The 14,352-nt window shown below is 47.0% G+C and overlaps 1 protein-coding gene across 9 annotated transcripts in view; it reads left to right on the top strand.

Annotated features, from left to right (window-relative positions):
- SDK2 (sidekick cell adhesion molecule 2) overlaps positions 1-14,352 on the top strand; it is a 316,878-nt gene that overhangs the window by 240,352 nt on the left and 62,174 nt on the right. For 5 of the 9 annotated variants that reach the window (XM_088661446.1, XM_060271955.2, XM_088661448.1 and 2 more), the window contains exons 5-11: positions 1,033-1,166; positions 5,616-5,727; positions 6,919-7,109; positions 7,857-7,940; positions 9,913-10,107; positions 11,805-11,921; positions 13,257-13,424. In XM_088661446.1, the coding sequence (XP_088517572.1) occupies positions 1,033-1,166; positions 5,616-5,727; positions 6,919-7,109; positions 7,857-7,940; positions 9,913-10,107; positions 11,805-11,921; positions 13,257-13,424 (1,001 nt within the window). Of the gene's footprint in view, positions 1-1,032; positions 1,167-5,615; positions 5,728-6,918; positions 7,110-7,856; positions 7,941-9,912; positions 10,108-11,804; positions 11,928-13,256; positions 13,425-14,352 lie in introns of all 9 variants that reach the window. The other 4 variants (XM_060271954.2, XM_088661447.1, XM_060271953.2 and 1 more) reach the window with 1 other exon arrangement.

The raw sequence follows: 14,352 nt of genomic DNA, 5'->3' as shown, positions 1-14,352 counted from the left end.
TGTACACATGAACACACAAGGCATCCAGGAAATGAGAGGGTGGCAGGTTTGCATTTATGTGCTTGTACATGCATTCTGTGTTTAAATATACACTTGACAATTAGATTATATGTGCTCAGTCTGCATACCTGCCTGTGCCCAGTCATAGGCAAACACCAAATGAAATCATGACCACATTGGTGGTCTTTTCCCAAAAAGGCAGCACTAAAAATAAGTGAGTAGAAGCACGCACTTTCAGGTATTTATGCAGGTAGGTGTAGAGTGTGTTTATTATTTGACTGTACATATCACTCTGTCCTGGGAGCTCAGGCCAAGGAGCAGTCCTGCGTGATAGAAAAAGACTTGCCGCTATGCAAGTGGTGTGGCTTAGTTCCAGAAGTGCCCCCCTTGTTCATTTTTTCAGGCAAGAACCCAACACACTCCCCTAGACATTGCTCTAATACATCTATGGTAACTAGATGCCAGACATGACAGGGCTCCTGAACCTTTAAGCAGAAGTGGGTCTTTCAGCAACAAGCTACACCTGCTAGAATTCCCGTTTCTACACAACTATTAAAGGTGGAAAAAAACCCACCCATGTCCTCTTTTGCAGCTGGCTACCCTAAGTATGTAAAAAGAGGGGGGGGGACATTCAGGTTTTTACTGCTCTGACCCAGACAATACACTTCCCTGCACTGTCAACCCAAAAAGGTTTTTTGGCTGCATGTACTGGATTTGTCCCAGATGCCAGAGTTAAGGAATCATTTCCTGGGGGGGGGGAGGTGAAAGACTGTAGACACACAGCCCACAGTGTGTGTGTGTTTGAAGTGTGAAATGCCAAAAGCCTCCTTGGGGAACACACTGCTCCAAATCGATCCCCACAATGCAACAGAGCTCATAATCCATCCTGGAGTATTTGTGGCAAAGTTTGGGTGGAGTAAGTGGGCTCGCTAGCAAAGTTTGTGCACCTCTCCTAGCAACCTCTTTTAAAGAGGCCATCCTGTGCCCTTGAGACACTCTCTGCTCTAAAGCCATTTCCTCCTTTTCCTTCAGAGCCATCACCTTGGAGAACACCCTGGTCATCCTGTCAACAGTGGCACCTGATGCTGGGAGGTACTATGTTCAGGCTGTGAATGACAAGAACGGAGACAATAAAACCAGCCAGCCCATCACCCTCACCGTGGAGAGTAAGTGACCCTTGGGGGCGAGGTGGGAGAGACCTTTGAGTTCACAGCTTTTCTAGCCAGGCGTCTATACCTTTAGCGTGGTAGGCAGAAATCCAGCAGGAACCAGGCGAAGGGTGAAGCACCTGTTTCTGCTTGCAATTTCTTGCTTGCAACAGCAACGGGGTGGATCGCTAGGAAACTAAGCTGCTTGTCAGGAACTTTTGGAAGTAACCATTGGATGGGATGTCCACATATTTAGCACTGTGCGTGCATGTGCATGCTTTTTATGTACACATGTGTATTTCCATGCATGCTTCTCCATTAAGAGTTACTGCCTGGACTTTTCATTGCTATGACTGCAATTCTAAAGACACTAACTTGGGAATAGCTCCAACTGAACTCAGTGGGATTTGCTTTCAAGTAAACCTGCATGCGCTGGGGGCTGCCTGTCACTTTTCTTCTCCTATTTATTACTGTCTAGGGCAGGCATCCCCAAAATTCGGCCCTCCAGATGTTTTGGGCTACAATTCCCATCTTCCCCAACCACTGGTCCTGTTAACTAGGGATCATGGGAGTTGTAGGCCAAAACATCTGGAGGGCCGCAGTTTGGGGATGCCTGGTCTAGGGGCTAACTATCCCGGCTTACTTTACTCACCAACCCCCCTGCGCCCACCAACCTGCTCTCCTCTTCCCCTTACTCCCTCCTTGAGCCCCCCTCTCTTACTTCCTCTTCTCAGTGAGAACCTTGTCGTTTCCAAAGCCAAGGGACAGCTAGATGGGCAAGGCCTGTGCTCACTCTAAAGTAAATTGGCTAACCTGCGGCAATTGGATGTTGTTGGACTACAACTCCCATCATCCTTAACAATTGCCCATGCCAGCCATGCTGGTTGGGGAGTTGCAGTCCAACAACACCTAGAGAACCACAGGTCCCCTGCCCACGTTCTAGATGGTTTGAACCACTGCCTGCTAGTATGACTTGGGCAAATCACTTGCAGCGTGTTGACCCATGCACTCTATCCAGTGAGGCTTAGCCCCAAGTAAGCGTGCATAGAATTGCAGGTGGGTCTTTCACTGCCTCGCTGGCCCATTCTTGAGGGCAACAGCCGCATGCAGTCTGGTTGGTGAGGACTATGCGAATAAATAAGGCACAGGCCATAAGGTTCTGAAATGCTGGCATAATAAATAATGTTAGCCCAAAGAGCCACAACCGAGTGCGAGAGGGACTGAGGATGTACCGTAGTTTATGTCTTGCCTGCCCCCCCCCCCCCGCAGACCAACAGGTCCCTAAAGCGCAGCCTGTCGCCCGCATCTCTTTGCATCTGGCTTCTCCGTCGCTTCTGCTGGCTCGGGCCCAAATTTAATTTGCAGTAAATCTCTGGCGAAGCTCCGGCTGGTGCTGACTAAACATTTCTGCCGGCTCCAAATTTATTTAGACACTTTGGGCCTCAGCTACAAGAGCTAGGAGGCTCTAATTACATCATGGGCTTAGGCCCCCCATCCCTGCTCCCTGCACCACCCAGACAATATCCCTGCTTTACCAAGATGCCTGTAGCACAGAGAACAGGAAGCTATATGGCTGTCACATCGGTGATATGCTGTTCTTCACTCCAAGGCAGCTTTAGCCGTCCTGGTGCCCTCCAGATGTTATGGCCCTCACCTTTGAGCCACAAGCCCCTGTTGTTACCTATGTACCCCACCTTTCCTCCAGGTAGCTCAAGGTCCTGTGCAGGGTTGTTCCCTCTCCATTTTATCCTCAAGACAACCCTGAGAGGTAGGTTGTGCTGAGAGGTGGACAGTGACTGCCTCAAGGTCACCCAGTGAGCTTCATGGCTGAGTGAGGATCATAGAATTAAGGAACAAAGCTGATACCGGGGATACCATACAATCGTAAAGTTGGAAGGGACCCCGAGGATCATCTAGTCCAACTCCCTGCAATGCAGGAATATGCAGCTGTCCCATACGGAGATCGAACCTGCAACCTTAGCGTAATTAGCACCACACCCTAACCAACGGAGCTATCCAGGCGCTAAGAACGAACCTCCCCTCCCTGCTTTAGCATTATCAAAGTCTATCAAGTACAACACATAAGCGCCTACTCCTTCCCCCCCGTTCTTTGCTGCCCCCATATCTATCACTCCCTGATGGGAAGCTGCATCTTGCAAAAAACCTCAACTTCACCCGACCATCATCCTTTTCCAACACCTGTGATGGGATCACCTCTCCCTTCCCCAAAGTTTTGTCGGTTCACCCGCAGAGAGGTAGACCTGAAGACCTGAAGTGCAAAATCCAAATGCCATCCCTCCTGGCAGTAAAAGAAAGTAATAAACTAAATAATGGTTACCCCCCAAATCTGTGGCCTGAGGCATGCCTTCTCACCCTCCCCAACAGCAGGCCCAGCCCTGAATCCAACACAATCCTAATCCCACAATCTTTCTCTCTACCCCTAGTTTGAGGTTGATAAAAGACCCGTTCAAATCCCTCCATCTGGGCCCTGTAGCTGTTAACCTTCCCCTTTCATTAAGCATTGCCAACTTCGCTTTCCCCCATAACTCCCAGCACTTGGGGAACAGCTTTGATTTCTGCCTCCCGGCAAAGCTGTGAAATCCACGTGAATCGGCCTTACGATTCCTCCATCCCTCCAGATGATGTTTACTTCGCAGCTGTTTTATGTCTCCCGGACTTGGCTTTATGTCCCCACCCCCTCCCCTTCCTTTGCCTCATTAATCTGGAGTGCTGTACCTCAGTGTGTAATAAACACCATAGCACCCGCCTTTATGGATTCCGCTATATCAGCAACCTTGCGATCCCAACCAACACGTCAGGGGAAAGGAGGGTTTATCGCAGCCATTATTTTGCTTTATGCACTTATCCTTTTGCTTGCTGCTGCTGCTCCCACTTTTCCTTTCCTCTTTGATGAGAAGGATCAGACTTAAAGCCCACCTGGTCCAGAATCCTTTCCTCCTCCAGTGGCCAACCTAGAGCCTTTGAAAAAGCCCATATATGATCTTCAGCCCATGTCCCTCGCCAACTGGTATTTGGATGCCTACTGCCTTTGATACTGGAGGGAATATAGAGCCACCGTTATTAGTAGCCTTTGTATGGCCTTATCTTCCAGAGCTCAGCAAAATCTAATGATTGAAGTGGATCTTAAACCTTAATAATAGTGATCTCGGTTCTCCGAATGCCGGTCCTTAGGCAATCAAAATGGCACCATCCAAACATAAGCAGGAGGTATCAGAAGGTGCAGGGAGATTCCCAAGGCAAGAAGAAATCTATCATCTATCTATCTATCTAGGCAGGACGCTATGGCAGGGGAAACTCCCCAAACCGTCCAGTGGGGACTGAGGGTCCCTTCAAACTGAAGGGGCTTATTGCAAGTATATTATTCTGCAACATGCCATAATAACAGGGCAGCATACACACACACACACACACACACACACACACACACACACACACACACACACACCAAACATTTGACTTTAGTGGTAGATGTCTTTTCTGTTGTGCATTCACAATAATTTGTGCTCATGGCAGTATCAGGGCAGTTAGTCACGGTAATGCTTTCACTATATTTTGCACCTGAAAAAACAAACTAATCTAAACAAAAATCAAAAAAGAAAGAAAAAAGAAGAATACAAAGTCCTCTCTCACAGTTTGTTTTTTATTGTAATGTATTATGAAAAATCTAAATAAAACCTTTAAAAAAGAAGAAGTTGTTTCAGGGTGGGCATACTGCTTCTAATCAGTCTGTGTCCCATAACTTTCTGCTGAACTCCTGGAACTCTTCATGCCACAAATGTTCTGAAGGTTTGGCTTGGTTTTCATTTCACTTCATTACAGGATTTCTGCAGGAAGCTATGGGAGAAGGGAATTCATTAGATGTACTTATAGAGTTAAAAGAAATTGTTTGATCAGAGAGGGAAGGGCGTTTTTAATTTTCTAGTATCTAGGAAAGGCACTGATAAATAATTTGGAGGTTTTTTTAAGCATCCACTCACTATTTATTTATATGTGTATCATATGAATAATAATTTCTATATTTGCTTCATCAACATACGAAACTGTACCAGTTAGTCCTAAATGGTAATTTTGTATGCTATCTTTTTCGATTTTTATTATGATATATTTATAACTTGTTAGGATATTAATTTGCATGTTTGTTTGTTTTTAAAAAAGATGTTTAGGGATTTGTAAGACTTAAAAACACCATGGCACTGATTCTAGAAGGCTGTGGGAGGAGAGGTTTGATTCTGTGTGCTGGGACTGCTCAGGATAAATATTAAGACTTGGCAAAAGATGCCTTTTGAGCAGTCTGCTGCTTGGTCCAGGTGCCTGTGGCTCCTCGTTAGTCCTTTGCTTGCATTCTGAAAGGGCCAGTGCGCTGTCTGTGTGCGTTAGAGCCTGTGAGTGTTTCTGTCTGGTGCATGAACCCGTGTTTGCTGTCAACACCCCTTCATCCCTCCTCAGATGTAGGCGGCCCAGCTGACCCCATTGCACCAACCATCATAATTCCGCCACGCAACACCAGCGTTGTCTCTGGCACCTCGGAAGTGACCCTGGAGTGTGTGGCCAATGCCAGGTAAGTGTCCACCGCGCTGCCAGGCTCCAGAAACGGCGTCTTGTGCCTGTGAAGCATAGTTGTTTAATTTCCAAGTAAAGGGTCTGCTGGTTTCTCTTCAAGGTTTCCAGACTCAAAAGAGAGCAGGGCAATTAAAGGCACAGAAGTCCTGTCCTCTATTGAGTCTGGCAACCCTAAGCGGAAGTCAGTGACCCACGTATGTGAGAAATACTTTTCATCAGCCGGGCTCTTCGCCAGGAGCCCCTCGTGCCTGGCAGTTTGCATCCATAAAAGCAGCCCAATCTCCCTGAATGCATGTTTACACTCATACCTGCAAACCTGAACCAGGAAGCTAGGCAGGGCCGGATTTAGGTTTGATGAGGCCCTAAGCCAGTGTTTCCCAACCTTGTGCCTCCAGATGTTTTGAGACTACAATTCCCATCATCCCTAGCTAGCAAGACCAGTGGTCAGGAATGATGGGAATTGTAGTCCGAAAACAGCTGGAGGCACAAGGTTGGGAAACACTGCCCTAAGCTACTGAAGGTAATGGGGGCCTTTATATGTCCAGCTGTCCCTTGTCAACAATTGTCACTTCTTTTTGTGCTGAATATATGCTATATGGTGATTTATGGACCTAATAGGTATCCAAAGCCATTTGCACATAACAAAATATGCAGAATGTAGGCACTCTGTATATACGGTAGAAATTAGCAAACCTTTGATATTTTAGGGAGCAGGCTAGCAGGCGGGGCCCATTACTTATATCAGTGTTTCCCAACCTTGTGCCTCCAGCTGTTTTCGGACTACAATTCCCATCATCCCTAGCTAGCAAGACCAGTGGCCAGGAATGATGGGAATTGTAGTCCGAAAACAGCTGGAGGCACAAGGTTGGGAAACACTGACTTATATCATAGGAGCCTACACAACACAAAACACTCTTGCTATACGCAGGTTTTATTTTATTTGTTTTTTTTTATCTTATATTTTGGAAATGTACATCCAGGGTTGTTTTTTCCCTCTATTTTTTTTTTGGGGGGGGGGCAAAAATGACTTGTTTAGCTTATGCGTAAATCCAGCCCTGATGCTAGGTGTGTGTTTCCTTGGATTGCAGAGACCCTTGGGGTCCTGGGTTTGTTTGTTGGTTTGTTTTTAATCTGGTGACACTGGCCCCATTGGAAGGGGTCCCCCCTCACAGGCTTCTCTGCTAACCAGGCCACTCATCAAGCTGCACATCATCTGGAAGAAGGGCGGAGTGCCAGTGTCCGGCGGCATCAGCGACTATAACCGGCGCCTGACCATCCTCAACCCCTCGCTGAGCGACAGCGGCTACTACGAGTGTGAAGCTGTTCTGCGAAGCAGCAGTGTGCCCTCCGTGGTCCGGGGAGCCTATCTCTCTGTGCTGGGTAAGGATGGGTGCAGGAGAGTGGATGGAAGCGGGGCTGTCATCAACAAGGCTGGGAACGTTTGCTCAATTTCTGGGGGCTATTATATCCCTAGGAGCGATGTTAGTTTTTAAACTTGAGAAGTATCAGCCAATTACACATGTAAATGTTTGGGGTTTTCTTTCTTTCTTTATTAAGATTTATACTCCCCCCCCCTTCATCGTAAGACCTCAGGGCGGTTCACAGAGTAAAAATGCAGGATAGAAACGTGAAAATAGGTAAAACAAAACAGCAAAACAATAACCTCCCCCTTCCCACAGACACATTTAAAAGGCTGTGGTGTGTTAATCAGCCCAAGGCCTGGTTGCAGAAGAACATTCTAAACATATATAAGGAAGCAGCCATGCCAATCTCCCCGGGGAGAGCATTCCACAAATGGGGAGCCACCACAGAGAAGGCCTGTTCTCATGTTGCCACCCTCCGGACCTCATGTAGAGGAGGCACATGAGGAAGGGATTCAGGTGATGAACGCAGAGTTCAGGACGGGGGGATGTTTAGTGCTGTCAGTAAAAACGCTGAGCTATGGGTCCATCTAGCCCAGTATTGTCTACTGTGATAGACAGCAGGGGTAATTCTGCAATGCCTGGCTGGAGATGCCTAGAACTGAACCGGGCACCTTCTGCATGCAACACAGGGGCTTAAACATTGAGCACCTTCCCATACAAGTGAGAATTCCAGCCAGTCCCATGTCCGTGTTCTGTCTTGCAGAGCCACCTCAGTTCACCAAGGAACCAGAGAGGCACATCACAGCTGAGATGGAGAAGGTGGTTCAGATTCCATGCCAGGCCAAAGGTAATTTTCTTCTGGCTCTAACTAGTTCAGCTTTGGAACTTGGTTAGAAACTTGGGTATTCAAACGAGCTGTCTCCCAAGAAAGAACTAAATCTGGAAGATTTCCCACATTGGAGGTGTGGGTTAGAAAGGGATTATAGAGCGCCCACCATTCTTATGCTGCTTTCCCTTTTTCTACATTTTTAAAAACTTGCAAATAAAGATAAGCACATTTTCTATGCATCGCTTCAAGCTGCAAAGATAACATTGAAAAGACAATCTGAACAAAACAAGGGTGACACAATGACATCTGCCTGAGCCTAGCAGACAGCCTAAGACAGGAAACCAGTGCTAGATGGCAACTTCATTCGCAGATGAAATGATGTCAGTGTCTCTGCTCTCCATGAAAGGAGCGGAGAGTATCTCAAGACAGTTCCAAAGGCGGCGGAGAAGCAGCCGCAAACTTAAATTGCAAGATGCACGCCTGAGCTTAAAACCTAGCAGACGTTGTCTAAGAATAGTCTGTCCAAGTTGTTGAGTTCCCAGAGGATATAGCGGAGGCGTCGTATTTACGTATTTATTTTTTTGGATTTATATATACTGACCTTCAGTGGTTATGATTTGCAGGGTGGTTCACAATATAAAAAGAAGTACAGTGGAAGAACAACGATTAATAAAAAAACAGCAGGGTAAAAGAAGCAATAAAAGAGATATTAAGAGAAAGCTCCCCAAATGTTAAAAGCCTGGGAAAATGAAAAGGTATTCCCCTAGCACCAAAGTGGCATAAAAATAGATGCTGAATGAGCTGCCTGGGGGGCTGGTGGGGGAAACAGTTCCTTAAGCAGCGGTGGTTCAACAGAGACAGACCTTTCCCCAGTTTGCCACTTGCCTAACGTCCAATAGCAGAGTCTTCTGGAGAAGGGCCTCTGAAGATGATCTTATTAATGCATGGGCAAGTTGATTTGGAAACAGATGTTCAGTAGTAGCAGTGCAATCCTATACACGTCTACTCAGAAAATGAAGTCTCTTTTGGTTCGGTGGTGCTTGCTACCAAGGGTACAGTACAGCATAGGTGAAGAACATGTGACCATCCAGACACTCCATTGGACTACAGGTCCCATTGCCCCTGGCAGTTGGCCAACTTGGCTGAAACTGATGGGGATTTTAATCCAGCGACACCTGAAGAGTCACAGGTTCCCCACCCCTAAGTGATCTTAAAAATAGGATGCTAAACACCTCTAAGGAGGTGGCATTGGTGCAACTGTTCCTTTTATACTGGAAACATAGGTCAGGATATTCTGGTTTTACCATTGATTCATTACAAGATTCTCATTTCACTTGGGGTTGTCAAATAAAAGTTGTTGCGTCATTTGGAGGAAATATGAAATCTTCTTATAACATTAACCAGAGACTTAGAGGAGGAAGGGAGCAGAGGGAAATCTTCCATGTGGTTTGATCAACCACAGATGTCCGTTGCCCCTTGGCTTTTCGGATGTTAGTGCCTTACCACTGGGATTTGCAATAAATGCCAAGGTATGTGTCTAATGAGAGTTACTCTTGGTCTAAGAAGTTTGTGGGGGGGGGGGGGATAATAGGCTTGGAAGGGAAGCATTATGGGTTGGGAGTTAAGGAACTAAAGCCAATGTAAAAAGAAAAATATACTACCGTAGGAAGATACTTTGAGGAAGGAGGGCAGTGGATGAAAAAAGCTTGTTTTCATTTCCTGATCACTGTCTAAAGCAGAGTTTCCCAAACCTGGGTCTCCAGCTGTCTATGGACCACAACTCCCACCATCCCTAGCTAGCAGGACCAGTGGTCAGGGATGATGGGAACTGTAATCCAAAAACATCTAGAGACCCAAGTTTGGGAAACTGGTCTGATGGCACTATCTGTAGCCCTTTTCTTTGAACTATTTGAATAAATTCAAATCAATTCACAATATTCTCCCCGCACCCTGAAAAAAAATACCACCATGGGAATGCTTTGTTTTACAGGTGTGCCTACACCCAGTATGTTCTGGTACAAGGATGCCGTACTGCTCGGAGTGGAGAAGCTGGCTCGTTTCCAGCTCCTCACCAACGGCAGCCTGCAGATCAGCGGGCTGATGCCAGATGACACGGGCATGTTCCAGTGCTTTGCCCGCAATGCCGCTGGCGAGGTGCAGACCTCCACGTACCTGGCCGTCACCAGTAGGTGTCAGCAAGTGCTTTCCTTGTCGGTTGCTTCAAAGGTGCTCTTTGCGGGGCAGGGCTGAAGAAGCAGGGCTTTTAGTAGCCGGGTGGCTCTGCTGCAGGAAGCACAGGGACAGGTTCATGGGGAGATGCGCAGTATTGCGGAAATACAGGGCGAGCTACCTCAAGGTCCTGTAGGAAGTGGGTGTTGTTTTGATAGAGGAGCTCCAGGCTGCAGAATAGGAAGAGGACCGCGTCTTATCTTTCAGGAGCACAGTAGGCAAAGCTGGCCCACCCATGAAACGGGGCGAAGCAGCCACCTCCAGTGATGCCCCACCCACCCTCTGCCAGCAGCGCAGAAGCGGCATCAGCATCAATTCCGGTTGCCGGCAAGAATTTGCAAAACCTCGAGAGATCTCATGAGATTTTTGCTGCGAACCGGTGCCAATGCATCATAGGTGCCAACTCCCAGATTGAAAAATCCAGGATCAGCAGCCGTGCCGCGCCAGAAGTCGCGCTGCGGCCATTTTGGAACTGGGCAGAGCAGCACCGGAAGTCGCTTCTACGCATGCTCTGCCCATTTCCAAAATGGCCGCAGCGCCAGAAATCGCTTCTGTGCATGTCCAGAGACTCCAGACATGCTCAGAAGGAGCCTCCCCGGGCCGGTAAGAATCCGGGGGATTTACGGGGTTTTTAAAAATCCGGGCTGCCAGCGGAAAACGGCTGGAAAAACGGGGGTTTCCCGGGGAATACGGGAGACTTGGCAGCTAGGGCCAGCATTGCTTCTCTGCCAGTGACAGAGGTACCAGTAGAGGTGGGTGGTGTGGCAGCTGATCGAGTGGCACAGCAGAGTAGGGCAGCACTTCCTGATTTGCCTCAGGTGGCAAAACAGCATGCGCTGGTCCTGACAGTGGGTGTTCCATAGACAGTAGGTTGTTCCTGTTTCAGGCATCAACAAGGGATGTCCTAAGAGATGGTTTTCCTCCAGACTCAGTTGAGACTTGTGTGGAGGTGGCTTGTGTGATGGAAAGTCAATGCACATAAAAAATACCCATCCATAAGCAGAGAATCAGATACGAGTTTAATGGGTCCTTCCTAATGATTCCTTTTATCATCTATTCAGCAATGCGGGTTCAGACAGTTGGGGAAAGATGATGATAATGATGATGATGTTATTTGTATCCCACCCATCTGACTGGGTTGCCCCAGCCACTCTGGTTTTTTTTCCAAAAATTTTTTTACAGTATTCATTTTATAGCAACACAAACAATATACGCTACAAAATATAAAAACAAAACAGACATAAACTACAAACAATACATAAAAATTATTGTCAATTCATCATATTCCTTCACATTTTTAGGTGACTTCCTCAAACCCCTCCTATCTGAATTTCATTTGTACTCATCTTCAGCAGTTCCCAAAATTCATATTTTTAATCATACTCAATGTTTTATCCTTTTCAACCATTCCTCTTATTTTAAGCTTGCTAAAAACTGAATTCACTAAACACTATTTCCTAATTCTAAACCGAGAGCCTATATCCACTTCCAAAAATATTGCACAATATCAACGCCCCAGCCACTCTGGGCGGCTTCCAACATATATAAAACATAATAAAACATTACACATTGAAGTAACATTGTATTTGTGCTAACAGCTTGCCAGTCTATAACCCTTCCCGTCATTCTCCCCATCCTCCATCTTCACTGCAGGCATTGCTCCCAACATAACCAAAGGGCCCCTGGACAGCACAGTAATTGATGGGATGGCTGTGGTACTCAGTTGTGAGACTTCAGGGGCTCCCAGGCCAGCCATCACGTGGCAGAAAGGTAATGGTGAGTTGAGAAACTTTTCACTTCTTTTACAAACCCGTTCATAGGATCCAGGCATGGAAGTGAAATATCTTCAGAGAGGGGGACATAGCTCAGAGGTGGGACACATGCTTTGCTTCCAGAAGGCCCCAGGTTCTATTTCCAGCATCTCCTGGATTTTTGAGGGTTTTTTGTTTTGTTTTGTTTTGTTTTTTAAGAAAATGGCTCAGGTGGCAGGTGATGGGAAAGAAAATTGCCCTGCCAGGCAGAGTAGTCAGGAGTGGGCTAGAAGGACCAATTTCATATGCCTCCTTGTACCTTTGAAGCTGTGGATTTGAAGCTGTGGATTTGAGCCACTTATTATGGAACTCATATTAATATGCTTAACCAGGCACACTATGGACAAGCCCAGTGCTTGGAATGAACTAGTTCAGCTTAACGAATTAGTTCAAAAATATCTGAAATGAAGCTGGAAGCAGTTCCCCTAACTGCCGGGTGAGCGAATAAATTAAACAATTCATATTCCGCTATGTTTGTGTTTTGATGTTTTCCCAAGTATATTTGACACAGCAGCTTGTGACATTTTGAAGGTATGGGGGGGGGGAGGAAATCCAAGGATAATTTGGGTGAACTTGAATTGAACTGTGAAGTGAACATGGGCTCTCTGAATTCCTAAAAATCATGGTCCGCGGCCGCATTCACAAACAAGTCATATAAAGAAGGAACCTTTTCTTACGCCTGAGGTTCCTTTCTCTTTTTGACTGGGAAAAGCTGAGGCAAAGCTATTGGAAGCAAGTAATCAGGGGTGGAGTTTGGTGCTATGGCACCCTAAGCTAGACCAGAATTTGGCACACACACCCCAACCAGGCCTTGCATGTGCTGGGCTGTGGGAAGGAGGCATGAAGGCTCTGGTGGGGTCCTAGAGCCTTCCCACCTCCTCCCCAAAGCTGGGCAGGTGCTAATTAGGCTTTAGGAGGAAGGTGGGAGGACTCAAAGACCCTGCCAGAGCCCTAACACCTCCTTCCCTGTAGCTGGGCAAGTGCTTCCTGGGTGCATTGTCCTCTTGGTGCCCAGTGCCCTAAACCATCTCTGCAAGTAATTGTAAGACGTACTCGAGGTATGGTGGCCAAACCACTTTATTTAGAACAAACGCATGCATTCGGTATTAGAATAGCCCACCAGAAATCTTATCTCCTCAGCAGCCTCAGGTTATATTATCTCTGGATTTCCTGAACTGGAACTGCTCCAGAATCCAATGAATTGGATCTCATAACGCATGGACGGGATTATCTTAACATTATGGTTAACCTGCTATTGTGGACCAGGCAACAAACTCTGCTCTTTCCCATGCAGGCGAACGAATCCTGGCCAGCGGCTCTGTGCAACTTCCTCGTTTCACTCTGCTGGAGTCAGGTAGCCTCTTGATCAGTCCAACGCGGATCTCAGATGCTGGGAACTACATTTGCCTGGCCACCAACTCCCGGGGAGTCGATGAGGCATCAGCTGAGCTCGTCGTCTGGGGTAAGGTGTCCGCTGCCTAGATTAGCGTCCTGGCACGGGACCAGTCCGTGATCTTCCTTTTTGTGTGCAGTTTAAATCTCGGCCACATGTATTCGGGGTCTGTTGGTGCAATCAGACAAATGTTTCGTTTTGTTAAGAAATGAAAAGGGTGGGGAGCTTGAGCCCACAATCTGAGGAGGAGACAGGTGGACATGCATGGAAAACATACAGAGTTTATTTTCCAGGGCAGTCTGCAGGGCAACCAGGGAAGAGACTAGTGCAGTCTAAAATCACTGGCATATGTGGCCTGTGGGCGTCAAATTGGTTTTGAGCACATATCCATCCCCCTTTTAAGCAGCTCTAACTTTGTGGAATAAGGTCCACTGTGCTCCAGGTTGTAGTGAATCAGTGCCCCCTGCTGGCCCTATAGTAAATAATACCCTGTAAGCGTCCGAACGAGCACGCTCTGGGAATCTGTGAGTGGTTATGTTCATCTATGTGTATGTGTGAGTGTGAGCGGGTGTTTATTTTTATCCTGCCTCCTGACCTAAAAATAGACCTTTATATGAAAGACGGTTTTACCTAGACTGGTTCTCATGGTGATTGTCACATGAATTCTGCCATATATTAGCCTCTCCCCACTTCCTCTTTGCAGGTTCCCTAATTGTACACAGATAGTCAGGTTGTGTCTGATGAAAAGGCCCTCTCTGTGGTAACTGACTAGCAATGGAGGTTTCGGACTGACCCTGGACATGGGAGGGAATATGCATGGGTATTTGTTCAGCGATCTCTCCAGCGTGGGAGTGGGAGGAGGGGAACTCCTGAATTTGGAGATGCAAAACACCGCTTCTCTGGTAGTGTTACTCACAGTCTGGTCTGTCCACATGATATATGTAGAGCAAGAAGTGGGATGCTCCTGCTGTACAGCAAAGAGGTTGAACTAGATGGC

Source organism: Zootoca vivipara, chromosome 2 (genome assembly GCF_965207765.1).
Source record: "Zootoca vivipara chromosome 2, rZooViv2.hap1.1, whole genome shotgun sequence".
Taxonomy (NCBI): Eukaryota; Metazoa; Chordata; class Lepidosauria; order Squamata; family Lacertidae; genus Zootoca; species Zootoca vivipara.
Note: the sequence above shows the minus strand (reverse complement) of the source record. Positions and strands in the feature narration are given on the sequence as shown.